Source organism: Limanda limanda, chromosome 8 (assembly GCF_963576545.1).
Source record: "Limanda limanda chromosome 8, fLimLim1.1, whole genome shotgun sequence".
NCBI classification, from domain to species: Eukaryota; Metazoa; Chordata; class Actinopteri; order Pleuronectiformes; family Pleuronectidae; genus Limanda; species Limanda limanda.
In genome coordinates, this window is record NC_083643.1 from 17,068,887 (window position 1) to 17,088,312 (window position 19,426).

A 19,426-nucleotide genomic window follows, 5' to 3' on the forward strand; every position below is an offset into this window, starting at 1 on the left:
ACGGAAAAAACGAATGCCACACAACACACACACACACACACACACACACACACACACACACACACACACACACACACACACACACACACACACGTATGAGGCCTTTTCTCTTTTGCATGGTGATCTCTTTGTCTTCCATTCTTGACTCAAAACAGAAAACCCCTCTCAGTCCTATGCAGTGAAACTCAGGAGCCTCCAAAAAAGCCATGCAACTCAATCAACACCTTTCTAAAGAGTTTTAAAAAACGGAACAATACAACCTTTTATGTGAGGTTGACATTCATAGGGCTGTTGGATTAGTTTGAGATCGGTGTAGCCTTTTCAATAACTGAGTGCAGATGTGAATCAGAGTTTCGAGTAGAGTTGACTCTCTGTGGTGGAACCCTGTGTGGGCAAACAAATAGTGGTTCATTAATTAGGTTTATACATCATGTAGAGACACGCAGAGAAAGTGCTGATGTGACGCTCCCACTCAGCCTCTCATTCATGTCCAAAGAGTTCCTAAAGTTATTTTTAAACCTGTTTTTTATCGTTAATATTGTTGCAATTTTACAAAAGTACTTTTCAAAATTGGCACAGATAGGAGATGTTTTACATCAGGGTAAGTAGATAAACTGCATTATAGTTTGTATAGTTTTTTTTGTCAAAGTGAGCTCCCATTGAACACACTCAAATGACTGCATGACTGAATCCAGTTTTACTCATCATGCACCTACAACCTGGAACAACATACAGAGAAATCTAAAGCTCAACACGTTTATATCCTCAGGGCAATAAATGTATTTAACCTCACCTGTTTTTTTACCTCTACTGTAGTTGTTATTGTTTTAATCTGCTTCAAATTCAAATTCATGTTGTAACTATTGCCCTTCTTTCTGCTATTTGGCAGTTTTTTATTGATGTTTTCTTGGTGTCTTGGAATGTTTTGTGCTTACTTGGCTGTCGTGTAAATGAGGTCCCCTCCACAATGTATTCACATGTTAAAATAAAGGATGTTCAGGCTTTCAGGCAGGATTCAGGCTTTCCTCGAATCTCCAGTTAAGGGAGGTGTTACCGTGGAGTCATGCACAGACAATGAATAAGCCCCTGTCCTGTGTTAATGTTAAAGGTTTTCTCATCGGTTCCCTGCTCAGAATCGTGACCTCAGCCCCGTCCGACCCCTCTGGGAGGAACTGGAAGAACCACCAGGTTTAATCAGCTGACATCAGGTTTCAACCTCAACACTCATCAAGCTGAAAGGAAGACCTGGTGCAGCGTCTTCCCACACGAGTGCCGACTGTAATATCAGCGTATTAATACCCATGATATATCCCACATGGACATATGAGTGTAATCAACAACCATCACACATGGGTTGAGAATCTTGGAGTCGAGTAAGATTCAACGCTGAAGTTCGGCAAACACATAAATCCTCAGATCCATATTCAGTCTCCAGCTTCACACCCTCACATCCACCTGCTTAGATTGACACACCTCTGTATATTAAGGCATTAGTCACACTTTTTAAAATCTTGTCTCCAACTCGTCATGAATTCTGCAGTGAGCTCTTCACCCACATGTTCTGTTTGGTGAGCTGGAGACTCCCGGCCCGGTTAAAGCCTAAAAACATACATAGCCTGGTTTTATCAGGCTATTTTTGTCCAAATATAAGTTTGGATCCAAAATGATTATATTTTTACATTTCTTTGTTAATGAATTACTTAACAAAAAGAGCAAATATTAGCCCATATGTAGCTTGTACTGTATATCAAATATGAAACATGAGTCTCTTGATGTTAAAATTATGCTTTATGGTCAGTTCTATATTTTGTCCCTTTATTGACTTTATTTTGTCCCTTTATTTTATGCAGGCCCAGGTTATGGAGGGTTACCACTTTATTAAGTGTGTACAAAGCATGAGCAGAGGGGCTTTTTTTGATTAATCTAAAGATTATTATCTTGTTGAATAAATTAATCATTTGGTCTGTAAATGTCAAATCAATTATTTTTAAAGATACTCATTACAGTTTCTTTAAGCCCAAAGTAACATATTCAAATATCAAAAAGATGTTTAGTTCACAATCAGAAAACATTGAAACAGAACAGCAAGTTGTCACAAACAAAAATTGCAACTAACATTTTTTTGACATTTTGACATAAAAATGTATTAGTTAGAAAACTAATTTTCATCTGTTGGCTGAATACTAAACCATCATCAGCAGCTGAGGCGTCAGCACAAACGATAGTACAACCCTTACAAGTGTTTAACTCTTTTCAGTTTCATGTTCTGAAAATGTTTGACATATTTCTGGCCATGTGGTGTGGTCCAAAGACAGACGAACTCTGTGACGCATCAGACGGCAAACAGAAGATGGGTGTTACTCTCTCATGCGCAACTTTCTCTGACACACACACACACACACACACACACACACACACACACACACACACACACACACACACACACACACACACACACACACTGCTCTGAGTCAGTAACCGTTCCTATCTCAGTTCTCTGAGAACTCAGTGAAAACACCTGCTCTGATAATCCGCTGTGCTTACTGATTCAGCAATGAAATGTTGCAACATCTTAAAAAGAAAAAAATCGGAACCAACATCATCAAATCACACGGCGTGTAGGGAAGAGTTAATAAACTGTCCCCTCTCCTGTAACACACCCAACAATATGACACTCTTTGACTCATCTCTTTTGTTACGCGGAGGCCCCACGTGTGCCTACACTGAAAAAGAGACAGTGTTAATTATTAGGGTGGTGCCTATAGAAGTACTCTATAACCTCTAATGCCGTCTAATACCTCAGCAGATCGGACGCCCTAACGAGCAGGTTCAACACTTCAGAGAGAGAAAGAGCATCCACCATCAACTCAATGGTTATGGTAAGTGTCAACTTATTTTTTAAAGACATTTAAACAAGATTTTATTAATTTCACTGCCTTTTATGAAACGGAGAGGAAGTAATTTCCACTGAGAACATTACATTTTAATTAAATTGTATAGATGCATTTACTGAAAAGTGTAAAAGCTGTGAGGGATTTTTTCGCACAAATATTATCTGACGAAATAGGATAGAATAGAAAAGAAGAGAATATAATAGAATATTGTCATTGCACATCTAACATTTTTGCTGCGAATTGCATTGCAATAAATATGATAAAAAGAAAAGATTGTTGATAATAAAAAAATAGACAAGAAATACGATTATATATACATAGTACATATGGTAAAACATTCAGTTTTTGTATCTTTATAGATCTTTTACTACATCTGGTTCATTGTGTAAATCTATTGACTTTAATCATCTACGGGGGTAAAGATATCGGTCTTTCAACAAGGGAAATTATTGGCTTATTGAAAAACCTTAAAACAGGATTAAATTAATCTTCTGTTTTTCTTGTTTGTTTTTTTCTTCTTAAATCCTAAGGAAGAAAAGAATCCACAAAACAAAATGATTGCACTAGACATTTGTTTGAAATTATTTAAACCAGTTTAATTTAACATGTTTATTCTGCACCGGATGTGATTTTTTAAATACTTCACTTCACCTCCAGACAGGTAGATAACAGCTTCACCGCATGTAGCATGTGTCACTCCCACGCTCAATATCACCTTTGAATCTGTCGCCATGGTGACTCACGGTTGCTAGGCTGAAATAAAACAAGCCAGATAAAACAGGTGTGTCTCTGACGTAACAGAGTGAGAGTGAGCCACACCTTGTAACAGTCCTGCAGTCAGGCTGAGGCTCACTTACAAGATTCAACTTGATTTGATTCCCGTAATCATCACACATACAAAAAGAACAGATGTATAAAGAATCAAAGGTCCAGTCTGTAGGTGAAATTGATCTTTTGGCAGAAATTGAACACACAATAATCCAAGTGATGTTTTCACAAGTGTGTTTCATCTAAATTGTACGACTTTTTGTTTTCTTTACCCCAGAATGGGCCCTTTATATTTAAATACTTTATATTGACATTGGGAGTGGGTCCTTTGTTAAGAATTTTTTTTATGTAAGCCCAAACTGGACAAACTAACCCCCTTTTGAGTTTGTAGACGACTGAAGGCTGCCACAGGTTCTCTTTCATCTGTGGAAGGGGAGGGTGAGGGGAGGATGAGGGGAGGGGTATTCAGCTGCAACATGCAAATTCAACACTAGATGTCACAAAATGATACAAACTGAACCTTAAATCATACAGACTAATAAAACTAAGAATAATTTAACAAATTTAATAATTCACCTACAGCACATGTTCAAGTAAATTTAGATGTTTCTACAAGACAATTCGGAAATGGAGGAAGAGCGACGTTAATTCATTTGATCTCAGTGAAAATTGTACTTTAAATTCCAACTTGAAGTATAGTTAAAATATAACTTTGGAGCTGCGTTAACATATATGATACATCATCTACTTGTGCAACACATCCAGCTACCATTACCATTAGAGACTTTGATCCAACCTGATGATAATTTTGTTGCAGTCAATTGTTTTTATCATAATCTGTTTTTAAAAAAAATATTTACCCTCATGATCGAACTCTTTATTCAGACTTAAGAACTATATGCTTGAAATTGCTAACACACTGGATAGCATGGAGTGTGGCTTTGAAAATGGGTAACGTATCAAATGCAAAAGTATTGTCTTTATAAAACATACAATCAGTTTAATATTATATTGTCGTACATTAAACTACCTGGCCTTAACACGACATAGCATTACATAACATAACGTGCTATAGCACAACACAGCATAGCATAGCATAGCATAGCATAGCATAGCATAGCATAGCATAGCATAGCAGAGCAGAGCATAGCAGAGCTCAACACAATACAAAACAAAGCAACACAACATAAAACAACACAAACTAGCATAGCATAGCACATAATTTGGTTTGAACAGTTTCATGGAGGTTTATCCAGTGAATTTGAATCAGTCTCTTAATAATGGCAGTACTAACACAGCAGTGTGTACACACACACAAAGACACACACACAGACAGACATACACACACACAAAGTCAGATAGACAGACAGACAGACAGACAGACAGACACACACACACAAACACACACACACAAACACACACACACACACACACACACACACACACACACACACACACACACACACACACACACACACACACACACACACACACACACACACACACACACACACAGATAGACAGACAGACAGACACACACACACACTCCCACACTCCCCCCCACACACGCAGCTCACTCACCTGTACGTCAGGTGTCCTCTGCCCCTGAGGCCCCGCCCCCTGCTGGTGGCTCTCAGTCGCCTCCTCCACGCTCCGCGGACACACTACAACCTGTTCGCTGCGCTCTGTCCGGACGCCAGCGTCTCTTCTCCTAACCTTCCACCATGAGTGTCGTGGGTTCTGAGCATGTCTTTCTGTCCGCCCTGCAGCCCCACACATCCGTCACCACCTACGGGCTCCCGTCCGAGGTCCGCCTCGGGAATGGCAGCTCCGCGTCGGACGAGGTGTCCCGGTCGCGGCGGGTCCAGCAGCAGGTCCAGATGAGACTGGCCGAGAAGTCCACACTTCCGCGTCAGAACGGATCCGCCTCGCATTACGCCACGTCAGGTAAAGAAGTCTCTTAACTCACCTTCTCTCAGGGGATCTGCTCTGGATCTGCTCTGGAGACATGTTCCTCTCTGTGTATAAGAAAACCAGACATATTCTCATTTAAAAGGCTTGAACCTGTGGATTGTTTCCCGTTTTTTCTTAAAAGAATAATCAAACCACCTTATTTGGTTTGACTAATATGTTTATTCATCGATTATAAGCTTAATAATTTCTGATGTAACCAAAAGTAACATAATTCACATTTCTCCAGTAGGCTATGACTCATATCATTGGAAACTTTTGATTAAACTTTCCAGTTTAAACATGTATGAATATGTCTGCTGTGTGTGTGTGTGTGTGTGTGTGTGTGTCGTCGCTGCTGCATTCCTGCGGGTTTGTTTCTCATCATGGGAAATCTGTCCATTCAGCTGCTGTGCACTGAACGCAGCAGCGATCGTACAGTGTTCTGTGTGTGTCGGTGTGTGTGTCGGTGTGTGTGTCGGTGTGTGTGTCGGTGTGTGTGTGTACCTGGAAATGACATGACAAAGGGTTAATGTGTAACAGGCCCAAACAAGAGCTGCTTTCATGATCCTCCCTGATAGCAGAGTAAAGTGAAAGCCTCCCTCTGTGGGATTGGGTTTCAGGCCCTGCTCAGCTGAAAGGGGCCGACAGCTCAAGAGATACCTGGAAGATGACTGGAGTGTCGCTGTCTTCTGTTCAAAGTCTTGAAGTAGTAAAAAGGTGTCTGCGTTGTCAGACAAAGTGGAGGTGGGATTGTTATGTAAGCATCAGGGTGACTGAAAGGTTCCAAGGAGGTTACTTCGGTGTTGCGACACATTTCGTGAAGTAAGAGCTGAATCTCAAGCAAGGATGCAGGTGGAGTTGATGTAGAAGTCATGGAGGCTAAAACGTGTTTACCTGTCCCCTAAAGCGTAAGGACATTCCGTCACTTTCCATGATGGATGTGTCAAACCGCCGCGAGCACGCCAGAATCTGTTTGTCACCCTACTAGTTTTTGGCTTTTTCCCCTCGAGGGGCCAACGCTAGCGGCTTAACAGAGGAAAACATAAAGTACTGTCACGTCATGTCAATCATGTTTTGAAACCTGTTCAAGAAGGAGAGGGAGAATACATGATGAACCAGCAGGGAAGGCTGCCATTTCAGTGGTTTTGTGGTTCTAGAGGAGTTCATTGTGAACGGATGTGTTTATACATTAGGGAAAACATGTTGAGGGTTCGGCAAGGATCGCCCCTTCCTCCGAATCTAAATGTTCATCCGTCAACAAGTTTCTCTCTATGACAATAACTGGTGTTCATATGTGGACAAGTCTCAGCAGAAAGTAAGAGTGGAAAAAGTGCGTGTGCGTGTGTTTGTGCAAACCTTTGTGTGATTGTTGATTCAGTGGACAAAGTTCACTTTTTAAAAGACAACAGGAAGGAAAAAGTTTCCTGGTGAAGGAGTTTTCAGGGTGTGTTTGTTGCGTGTTGTAAAAACGGTGGGTCTCAGGTGTGTCGGGCGTTGCCCGGGTTGTGTTGAATCTAGGCCAAGAGATGCCGGTGTGTATTCATGCTCAGTAGAAGTCAAGGTTGTCGTCAAATCTCCACTTTGCTCACAAGTGTGACCTTTCAAATCAAATTCAAATAGTCTACCTGAAAATGGAAGGGCACTCTACCTCAGCTGACACGTTTTCATTAGTTTGTCTGTCTGTTGTCAGGGTTACGCAATAAACAGATGTTATTGAAACTGCGTGGTAAATTGGGACATGGGCCAAGAAGGAACATATTACCTTTCAGAGCAGATTTGATTTAAGGAAACACTTTCTCTAACTGGGCAAGATTTGACAGGTTTGGGAAGAGGAAGAAAATATTATAATCAAAAGAAACTATCCTTGTGTAGAAAGCTCATATCTATGAACAGGTGATATAATAAACAGTTTGTAGAAGATGTCTGATCTCAATGTGTGTGCAATATGGAGAGAAGGAGGCCAATCAGTCTTGGGGGAGGTATGTTCTGAGGGCCCCTCTACTTAGCTAATGTACATGAGTACATCATTACTTATCATTAGTACACAATTTTAGTTTAGTTATAGTTAGAAAAGGCTCACACATCTACACGGCTGTGTGCATGACTGTATCATACCTGGAACAACAGATTCATACTCAGGAGATTTCGATAAGAATCTGGACAGAATTATTAGTTGACATATACACACACTGAGTTTAATAAACAGGGTTCTGTCACTGAACTTTTCTGGTTTCAGTTGACCCAGATATTTGACTCGGCGATCAGCCTGTCGAGGTTCGGACCGTAGTGAACGTTTTGCCGCCGTCAGCTTCACCGCTCACACCGATCTGTAGAGGAGAGCGAAACCTTCACACGCTCTCCGTGCTGAGAGGTGAATGTGTGTGTCAGTTGAGAAGTATTCTCCCAGGTGAGCGGTAACCAGAGACCTGGTGACTGGACTCCTCCTCCTCCTGTTTCAGTCTCATCCTCAGTCTCCAACTGCAACACAACACCTGCTATTTTTCATGCAAATCATTGTTGTAAATTAAAGAGGCGAGACAGCTCCATGTGGTTTAATCTTCACTCTGATCATTGGAAGTTTCGCCTGTTTTATTTGATCTTTTTTTTCAATTTAAATGTCAAAGTCTGTTATGTTCATGTATAATGTTATACTAACAACAAATAAGATATCCATGTTAAAACATGAGCTTGTAAAAGTAAACAAGTGTATGTTTTCCATATACAAAAGATATATTTTTCACAACAGATGGATTGGAACTGGTTTTTCGTCTTTTCAGGAAACATTTCTCGACTTTTGTAAATGTATGTATTTATTATATTTAGTAATCATGTATTTTTCCATTTTGTTGCTTTATTTCAGAATACGGTGGCTCTTCCTCAGTGAAATATCACACCTACAACCCCAACTTCAGCTCAAAGTCCTCCTACATGACCTCCGGCTCCAGAACGTTGGTGAGTGCGGTCAGATTATCTCACTGCTTAAACATTTCTTCACACATATCAAACATCACCAGTTCCGGCCCTCGGCTGGTGTCACAGCGGGTCATGAACAGCGCTCAGCACGTGTGGAATTTCACAGGAGGCTGTGATGAGATCAGCTCAGGGTTTTCATGTCCACCCTCTAGATTCCTCTCTTTCTGGGATTCAACATGAAAACGCTGGCTTTATTCCACTAATGTTTGAGCTCTGAACCTGAGCGTGACCTTGCCTTAACTTATAGATTGCTAATAGCTGTCTGATACGTCACATTTTAATTAGTTACAAAACTCTACGCCTAAACGGTGAATTCTGAGGCCTTGACCTTTGTTTCCTGACATGTTGGTGACATTTAGAAAACCGGTGACTCATCGCAAATTCACCCACGCATACACAGAGAATAATTCTGCTCACATTTGATTGTAACAGTTCCTCCTCTCTTCAGCCTCAGGGTCCTCGTGTATCCCAGAGAACAGGATTCAGCGCCCAGTCCGCTGGCCCAGATCTGGCCCAGTTCCACAGGATCAGTATTGGAGGTGGTGGAGCTGGAGCTGGTGGTGGTGGTGGTGGTGGTGGTGGTGGTGGTTTCTACAGAGAGGACATGCGCATGGGCAGCTACCAGGGCAGCATCAGACCCCAGCCCCGAATGGACTCAGAGACCCTCTCTATGCACACAATGCGGCAGCATTCCCAGCCTATGAATCCCTGGCTGGTCGATGCCAGCGACGCCGTAAGCTTAGTCTCGGACCGGGACGGCATCTACACCCACCAGTACAGCCAGGGCACGGCCAACGGCTATAGCAGCCAGAAGAGGCAAGGAGGAGGAGCCTACGTGCCAAGCATGCAGCGATCCCTCAGTGGCACTCTTTCCCGTGTCGGAGGGATGGCAGGAGGGATGACAGGAGGGGAGGCAGAGATCGTCCACCAGCAGTCTTTCAAAGGCCCGGCCCACCGCACCATCAACAGGATTACAAACCGAAACCGCCTGAGCATGGGCTCCGTGTCTGGGAGCACCTACGGTAGAGGAGGGGACGTGGTGGACAGGGGCTTTGCTTCTGGATTGGCCTCGGCCTCCCAGGGGAGCATGATGATGCCGCGTCAGGGCACCCTGTCCCGCGCCATGTCAACCAAAAGCATTCAGAGTGTCGGCCGGGGCATGGACATCTTCAATGGGCAGATGGAGATGGGAGCCAGCATGGGCAACCTCAGCGGGTGAGACACTCACACGTTCAGCGTTTCTATTCGAAACAGGCGGTGCCTTTCATGTTCTCACACTATTAATGACAGACCCTGCGTGTGTAGTGGTATGTTGAACATATCTGTGTCAGCAGAAGGTCCACATTCGACCGGTTAGATTTCACTAACTGCATCCACCTAATGACCAACACGCTGATGCTGACTCATATTAGGAGGTTTAAAATCTGGTATCATGAATAAATATTGGATGATTTTCATTCCCTAATCATGTCCATAGGTGTAGTGCAGCGTGAAGACGCTTTAATCAAAGTACGGGATTAGAATAAAACAAATGGAATTCCGATGTTTCCAAATTGACATGTAGGGTCAAATGAAATCATATAAAACACAATTTACTTGGGTTCATTCGACCTTTTTTGCTTAATTAAAACCTACTACATCAGTACTAATACTACTTGGCTCAATTTCTACTTAGCTGCATAATATTCTCTACCAAACTAAACTATTCATGAAGTCAGTGTAACATTCGATCATGTGGTCAGTTATAGTTTAATGTAAACTCTTCTACACCGCAGCAGGTAAATAGCTTTCAAAAAGGAGCCACAACTTAACTGTGCATGCTCATAGGTGTTCTTTGGCACTTTGCACCACACGTCTGATCAGGTCATAAGAAAAGGCCAGAACCAAGAGTGAAGCGGCTACTAACTCATATTGTCTGTGCAGCAAAATGTTTATTTACTGCACCTTAATCCTCTGTGCCTCTATTGCCCTAAAACCACTGGCAACATGTTCCTTTATTATGACTAACATTGGCCATTTGGGTTTCGTTTTGTCTGCGCCACATCCTGATCACAACCCAGCACCAGCCTGATGGTGCAAACATTAACGCACGGCATGTGTATTACTCCACTGCTGAAAATAGTTCCCAGTTAATGCTCCATTTGCTTCAGAACATGAAACTTGGGAATGGGGTTTAGATTAAAGAGCTATGGACTAAAACATTATTTTAATTGGGAGTTATTGACTGTGAGAACATTATTATTCTATATGTTTTGTCAGTAAAAGCCAATATAATCACCCTGTATCTTTTAATCAGTTCATAATACTCGATGACAGAAATGACGGCTGGACTCATTCCGGTGACTCAGCTTGTTGAATGTGTCTGAGATGTCAGCGGCAGCAGTGTGAAGCTATATGCACCAGTATGATGGTGTCACACCCATCATGTGTAAGGAGGTCTTAGTGAGGGAGTGTGTGAGTGTGTATGTGTGTGTGTATTTACTCAGAGCTGTGGATCGGGAGGTGGCTCCATGGCGGTGGAACTGGTTTTGGGTGTGGCAGCTGAGTTTCTGTCCTTGCATTTCACACATCCTGCAGCGTGTGGTTAGCCAAGCCAATTCACAGGCCAGTGGCTGATTTGGAAGAAATACAACAGTGCTTCAGACATGACACAAATCATCCATGATTGATTACAGTAATTATTGCGGCCACTCTGTTTGGTTTTCACTAAAACATCCAGAGGTCATGCAGAATGTGTGCTATCTTACAGAACAGCAGTGTTACGACATCACCATTTACATTCTTGGTTTTAATGTGTATTTTGCTTCTTTGCTAGGATCACCTCCTTGGACATGGCCACAGCTATCCAACACCTGAGGGAGCCCGACCATGATTTACAGGTCCTGGGTGCCGCCTACATTCAACATGAGTGTTACAACGACAACGACGCCAAACAGGAGGTACTTAAAACAATTTCAACTTGTTGTTCAAATTCCTCCAGGTCTCTCGTCTCTGCAATCTGCACTGAGACACTCCGTTATATAATCTGTAGGGCGCCATGATGGATGATCTGGTGAGAGGAGGCAGTGACAGCTTCGCTTCTGTTATTTTTTTTAAATCGTGCAGTTAATTAGTTAGTTAAGTTATGTGTGGACTCTGCCCTGTAAACATGTTGAATGGCTGATTTATAGTTATGATTAAACCTCTTATCTGCTTTGGCCTCAGTGCTTTTAGCCTGTTGAGGACAGGCGGATACTTGTGGTCAGTGTGTAATTGTTCCTCTATAAAAGAAATGTTCTTTTACACATTTAACATATTCAGTCTCTTACTCGGAGTTAGAGGATGAAGATTATCTACTCTCATATCTATACAGTAAATATGAAGGTTCAGCCAGCAGCTAAAGTTATCTTAGCTTCGCATAAATTCAAAAGTCCCTTCATGAAACCACAGTTAAATACAAGATGGGGATTTTATTTGCAATTAAAAACAGGGGGAAGAGCTAAATAGTTCCAAGAATTTGGAAACTCTTAATCACTGCCATGGATACAGTCCAGACACAATCAAACATTGCATGAGTTGAAACTGAATGTGAAAGATGCTGTTATCAAGATTTGAATCCATCAGAACACTCTTTACGCTTAGTTTCTCTTAAAAGCAAACAAAAAAACCCCACCAAATAATAGGAGAAAGTGTAAAAAAAGCATTAAATGTAAAGTACACAAATCCTAAGCAAATTGATCTTGTTTCTCCAGGTGCGTCGTATGAAGGGCATCCCTGAGCTGGTGAGGCTCTTCAACAGTGAGAACCAGGAAGTGCAGCGCTACGCCACTGGCGCCACACGCAACCTCATCTACGAGAGCATGGAAAATAAAGTGGCGCTGATCGATGAGGGTGGCATCCCGCAGCTGGTCGAGGCGCTGAAGGAGAACGACGACGAGCTCCATAAAAACATCACAGGTGGGGAAAAAAAACAGATTTCAGAGAAAAGTAGGACACGACGAGCGGAGCAGATTTCTCACAGCTTGCCGTGGAGCTTCGCCTCCAGCAGCCTTGAATGCTGATTAGTTGGTGTTTGGATGCAACGTGATCTCGGCCTGTGGTGTCCTTGAAATACTTTGAGCAAAGACTAGCGTTTTGAAAGTGACATTATATCACACTCAGGAAGGATGGCAGGAGAATCCAGATAGTCTGTATTTACTGTAAATAAAGTCTCAGTTCGTTTTATTTTTTTTAAGAGGGAGTGGAACTCTTTTCATTATATCAGCATTCTTTCTTTCAGTGGTTGTTCTTTCATTTCCTCTTTATTTGACATTTACGTCTGTCGGGGCAGTAACAGCCCGAGTCTGAACAAGTTTAGTTTCCTCTTGTCTGGTCTGCATCTGCCATCATCGTCTGTTGTCAGCAGAAGCGATCGCTCTTTCTCACTCAATGACTTCTTGAAAATTAAAGGAAAAGAAGGATGTTGCAACCCCGACTCCAGGGTGGAGATGTATGAGTAATGTAGTGTGTATTGAGCACACAAAGGCGGAGCTGCTATCTTTTCTGTAGGCTGTGTGAAGAGGAGGATAACTTACAGTGTATCTGCTCCTGCCCTTGATGAGCAGAGGCCCCGTCTCTGTGACTTTTGAGCCACAGTGATTTATATCGACTACACCGCTACAGCTTGTGTCGATGGCGCATGTAAAGAAAGAAGCATCTTTGGGAAAGTGATAAATAACAAAGCAGATGTGCCTTTTCCAGATTTGTAGGTTCAACTGTCTCATAGAAAGACGGGTCATCCTGAAATAAGGAGTTCAGGACCAATTTGATTTTTAAGAACATGAAGCCACATCCTTCTTCTCACCTAACTCTCGACAAGAAAGACAATAAGTGTGTTTTTCAACTGCAAAGGATAAAAATCACCACGATTCAAATGAAAATGTATCGGCTTCCAACATCGTTAAAAAACATTGTTAAAAAAACGGCAGTAATATGTTAAATGGACAATAATGCTTGAATTTGTGGGTGACCTGTCCCTGGTGTGTGTGTGTGTTTGTGTGTACATGTAGGTATTCTGTGGAACCTTTCATCCAAAGACAACCTGAAGGAGAAACTGGCCCGGGAGACGCTTCCTGAGTTGACCGAGAAGGTCCTCATCCCTCTGTCCGGCGGCGGAGACACTGAGGACATCTATCAGTCCGCCTCCGAGGCCGACATCTACTACAACACCACGGGTTGCCTCAGGTGCGCTTACATTTTTCTTCGTCCCATCGCTGCAGCTGCAAAGTGTCACTGAATTAGGTTTTTTTCGTTCTGGCTTCATCTGCGCCTGCTTCTGCTCCCATGACCACACTTGTGAGGGCAAACCAGTCCTGCAGGCCGCTCTAAATCGTGTGTCAGCTGAGGCCACTGGAGCTTTCACCACACCCATTACTCTTCACTGTTGTTTGCAGAAGCCTGCATCGCTCCAGTCGCTTTTGTTCTGCTCTGTCTGTGTGCACACCTGAGGGCTTTAATGAATACCTTTGCATGTGGGGAACATTTGTAAAGCTTTCTGCAAAATATTTATCTACTCTTAAATTAAATTATTGATTTAATAAAACAAATGTTTTAAGCTGAAGCATTGTGCCAAAAGGGGAAAAACTCAACCAAGCCAAACTCTGCTGTGCCCCATTTGCATCTAATGAAACACATGACTACTGACTGACTTGTATCTGTAATGACTGTGTGTGCAGGAATCTGAGCTCTGTGAACGAGAAGACCCGTCAGCAGATGAGAGAGACCCACGGATTGGTGGACTCTTTGGTCGCCTACATCTCGTCCTCCCTCGATCAGAACAAGGCAGAAGACAAGGTGAGACCGCCTGGCGACTGGGCCTCATTTAAACAGCATCTCTTCAACCCACGTCTTACCTTTACTGTTTGTATCTTTGCGCGTGTGTTCTTAGGGGGTGGAAAACGCAGTGTGTGTCTTGCGGAACCTCTCCTACCAGCTCTACACTGAGATGCCTCCATCTGCCATGATGCGCCTGGAAGGACCAACCAGGGATCAGGACACCGGGAAGGGCGAGGCCATAGGTTGCTTTACACCCCAGAGCAGGAAAGCTAAAGACGTACGTACATGTTGGACTTGTGGCTTTTTGTGTCCAGGACCCAGACCCTCCATCTCAACTCTGTCTTCTTGTGTGTGCCTTCCTCCAACAGAGAAAGCCCCAGGATCTCTCCACTTTCAGCGAGGTGGCACGGGTGCCGAAGGGCGTGGACTGGCTGTGGCACCCTCAGATAGTTGGGTTGTACAACCGCGTGCTGCATAAGTGCGAGATCAACTCCACAACCCGCGAGGCCGCTGCCGGAGCTCTGCAGAACATCACAGCCGGAGACAAAAGGGTAAGAAGCATATCTTTGTCAGTTCACCTGTGAGAACACTCGAATGCTATAATGTTAGTTTGTCTCATTTATTAATTATTTTCCTCTCTGTCCTGCAGTGGGCGTCAGTACTGAGCCGGTGGGCTCTGGAGAAAGAGCGCATTCTGCCAATGCTGCTGGATCTGCTACGTACCAACAAGGACCTGGAGCTGCGTTCCCTCACAGGCCTCCTCCGAAATCTGTCCCGCCATGCCAACGACAAGGACGACATGGGTTAGTCTTTCATTTTTCCTTCATGTTACAAATTAAATAAATGATGCCTAGAGATAAAGGTTCAAACAGATGTAACTTTATTAATGTATTTGTTGTATCACATGTGAGACAAACTCTAGTTTGGCACATTGGATGAAGGCACACTACTAACTCGTGTTATATTCACATGTGTTTAGCCCCTTGTAGCTTGTCTGTGTGATTCCCTTCACTTTTTTATCAGGGAAACAAAATTATCTCTGATCATTTGAATCTTCAAAGCTACTGAAAATGTAAATGGGAAATTTTACACACATTTTATAAATCATATTTAAAATTGCACCCAATTCTTGGTATTGAAATGTTGTATTTTATTTTGTTTGTGTTATTATATTCCCCTCTGAGGAATCTCCAAAAAAAAAAATTACAATGTTTTGTGTGGATAATTTCTGGATGAATAATTTTAATCTGTTTAGCTCAAAACAAGATTCTGAAGAGTTAAGGATGAGAAATTCAAACTAGAACATCCAGGATACCAAGAATAAGGGAATTAAGCATTAAGTAATGATAATCTAAAATATCTAGTAGAGCTGTAGCAATCAAGGTTCAAGCATCTCTCAATCAGAAATTCAGTTGGAGTAGGAGTTCATTGACAGCAGTCTGTACATAAGCAACATGTCAACTTTTTGGCAGGAAGTTGGAACAACTTTGGTAGAAACCTGTACATGTTCATAGATGATATCATTGCAAATAGTAAATAGCTGTTTCCGAGGTCTTAAGAAATGCAGTGTTATCCTGACAATACATATTTTAATATTCAGCAACGAAGGTTGTAAACCCACTGGTGAGCAAGCTGCCGGATGATGAGCACCAGAAGGAGCCATCCAGCGATGTAGTGGTGAACATCTGTGGTATTCTCAACAACCTGGTGACGGGCAGCCCTTTAGCAGCCAGAGACATCAGCTTCTTCAACGGCCTGCCCAAACTGGTCGCCCTCAAGAACTCGACTGGCAGCAGGTGAGTGGTCATAACATGGCGATCGTTAAAACATTCTGTATAAGTCTAGAGATAACATGAGTCCTGTAACACATATCTTAACATTTACATGACATTTGCTACCGAATGTTGCACAGAATGTTGCCGCCTGTCGTCTCACACGAGGTAATTTCTGACGAACCCTTGTTTTTTTCCAGCGCTGGGAAGATGAAATCAGCCAAAGCAGCAGCCACAGTTCTCAGCAACATGTGGCAGTACAAGAAACTGCACAAAGCCTACAAAATCGTGAGTTATTTTTTCTGAATAATTTTTCACAAGTTTGATGAAAGGACAGACTCACTTACTGATCACATCCACACAGAATATCTAAAATTATGAATGTACAAGTATTGAATATTACTGAACCATATAGGTCATAAATATATTATAAAAAGAGTAACCCATAACCCCATATTAAAATGTTCTCACATTCTTCTTCACAGAAGAATTTTGTCACTTTTTTGACTAAAGCTTCTGACCTTGGTCAGCTTATTGACACACATTATATTCATATTTTAGACAGCATGAATATTCATAAAACACACGCCTGTGTTGGGCAACTACTGTCATCTAACCGGAAGGTCGTCGGTTTGAGTCTTCCCCATTCCGCATGCCGAAGTGTCCTTGGGCAAGATACTGAACCCCAAACTTGCCCCCTTCACGTCGAGAAAAGGCTGCTTATAGTTGCACTGAATGAATGTGTGGGTGTGAATGGAAAACTGTTCAGTAAAGCACTTTGATTTGTCATCAAGCCTTGAAAAGTGCTTTATAAATGCAGACAAAAAGAAAAACATATTGAACATTTAAAATTACAAGTACTTTTTTATCATTAGTGCATTTTGTGACTTTTGTGCACAACGTTTTCAGGTAAGTACAAAACACTGGCAGGAACAGTGTGTGTTGACAATGATAATGAGAACATTTTCTCTTTATAGGGCCCCACCCTCAATCCGATATTTGTCTGTGTGTGTGTGTGTGTGTGTGTGTGTGGGTGTGTGTGTGTGTGTCTGTGTATGTGTGTGGTGTGAGCTTGTTTGCCTGTGTGTTGAAGCATAAAAATGAGTGAAAGTAGAGGAGATTGTGTGTGTGTTTCTTTACAAGCTGGACGACATTCCTCACTCTCTGCGATTCCCGTATCATTTGGGTAGCACATGTTCAAAACGTGTATTTGTCCCTTCACAACTGCTGCTCTTTCAACACACACTAACACACACACACACACACACACACACACACACACACACACACACACACACTCTCACACTCTCGCACCCTCACACCCAGTAAGACAGGTCCAGGTTTACTGCCTTCTGCAGATCACGGCTTGCCCCACCCAAGGGTGCGGTGCTGAGTTTCCTAATGAACAAGTCACGACAGAACAAAAAAATTATTCATGTTCATTTTGCACTTTGTATATATATATGCTATGTGCCAAAATGTATGTTTATATTGAAACATTGAATTATTTTACCCTGGATTACACTGCATTGCGAGCTCAGAGGTCACTCCAGGTAAACTTCCAACATTCCAATGAGCTGTAGTTCACACCACAACACTGTGGTGTGAAGTATAATAACCACGTGGAGAAATAATTAAAACAATCGTGCACAATCATCTTTCTGTGTTTCATGTCTGTTTTTCTTCTTTGCTTTACAGAAAGGATTCGTACGAGGGGATTTTGCTGATTTGCATATTTAAAACAAGTCCGACAGGTGATGTGTTGCACGTCCACGAACACCCATCAGTCCTGCACTCTACCAGCACCCTATGGGAGAGCAGTAAATAAACTCTTCATTCAATCCAAAGATAACCGTTTTTTTATAATAAGAACCCACCAGTGATAGAGGATCGACCCGCTGGAAGAAGAGAGTTTCTGTCTGTGTTTTAAAAGTCAATGGACTTTTGTAAGAAATGTGGTACAGCTATGACGGACTATCGATGGACTCTGATACAAATGTGTGCACCTTAAACTCTCTTTGTTGGAGCTGTGTGTGTGTGTGTTTGTGTGTGTGTGTGTGTGTGTGTGTCTGTGTGTCTGTGTGTGTGTGTGCGCCTGCGTGTGTGTGTTTAGTGCAGAATCAGGGATTTTTTTTTCTTCAGGGCTATGTGTAACCAGATAAAATGCAAACAGCTGTTTGTTTTGCTGCCCTTTTTTAAAACTTTTGTCAAACTCCTAAAAGACAACATGCTGGACACTTGTGCCTTTTTCTTCTCATTGCACTTATTTCATAGCATTAAATGCAACAGTCGGTACTAATGTGGCATTCTTCCTGTAAATAATGCTTTCTTTTTTACACAAAAATCACATGTTTGAATAAGCGTAGCCTTGTACTTTGTTTTTTTGGACAAATGTGTGTTTTAGTGCCAAAATTATAACGTGTAGTTATAAGTGAATGTACGTCAGAGGAGATATTTAGATATACAGGTTGCAGAGATGTAAATAGATATTAATTCAGAAATCTGGGGATAAAGATTGTGCCTCCTAAGTGGACCTTTGTATTTAGCTGTGGGCTTTTTCTAGTTGCAAAATCTGTCTTGTCGTATAAAATGCTGTGTGATCACAGTTTTAATGAGAATTCATAAAGTAACATTAAATCTGTATCCTTGTTTTATATAACTGCTGTTTGTCTAATGTAACAAATGGTGTGAGTGTGAATCACAGGGGTAGAAGGATACAGTCTTACCTTTGTTGACGGAACAAATGCAATAGTTGTTTAGTGTATGAGACCAATTGCAAAATGTAACACTTTTCAGATTGAATTTATTTAGATTGGCAAAATTGAATTTAAATAAATCGATGTGCAAGTTCATTCAAAGAAAATTATCGTTACTAAAGTGTGTATATTTCTGTGTTGGCGTTTTGAAAAAACACTGAGTTCTCACATTTGCTTTTGCGTTGTATTCAGGCACGTGTATCATCTGGATCTTTTTCAGCTAATAAAGAAAAAATGTGGAAATGAAATGTCTTGTAAGCATTTTTTCATGTGTGTGAGCGCCGCAGCGTTTGTTGCTGCGTAGCTGTAAAAGTTCCGACATTGACATGGTGCAATGTTGGCCACTCCCTGTTTACATATTTGATCCTGCTCAGACAGGAACAATACCAGACCTTCCCCTGCCGCGCCCTTATTTCAGCTTGTTTTTTCATTGCAGGTACACACACACACACACACACATTGCTCTGCCCTCTGCTGGACGACTATGTCAAACCTGATGGATTAAAACAATTTCTAA

At 42.0% G+C, this 19,426-nt stretch overlaps 1 protein-coding gene across 1 annotated transcript; it reads left to right on the top strand.

Annotated features, from left to right (window-relative positions):
• The first annotated feature begins 5,268 nt into the window (after positions 1–5,268).
• pkp3a (plakophilin 3a) lies at positions 5,269–19,157 on the top strand. Its single transcript, XM_061075918.1, has 13 exons — positions 5,269–5,609; positions 8,476–8,567; positions 9,037–9,803; positions 11,404–11,527; positions 12,320–12,524; positions 13,616–13,790; positions 14,282–14,399; positions 14,494–14,658; positions 14,750–14,932; positions 15,031–15,184; positions 15,982–16,177; positions 16,354–16,441; positions 17,852–19,157. The coding sequence occupies exons 1-13, from the start codon at positions 5,387–5,389 to the stop codon at positions 17,891–17,893; spliced, it is 2,532 nt and encodes an 843-aa protein (XP_060931901.1). The 5' UTR covers positions 5,269–5,386; the 3' UTR covers positions 17,894–19,157.
• The last annotated feature ends 269 nt before the right edge of the window (positions 19,158–19,426 follow it).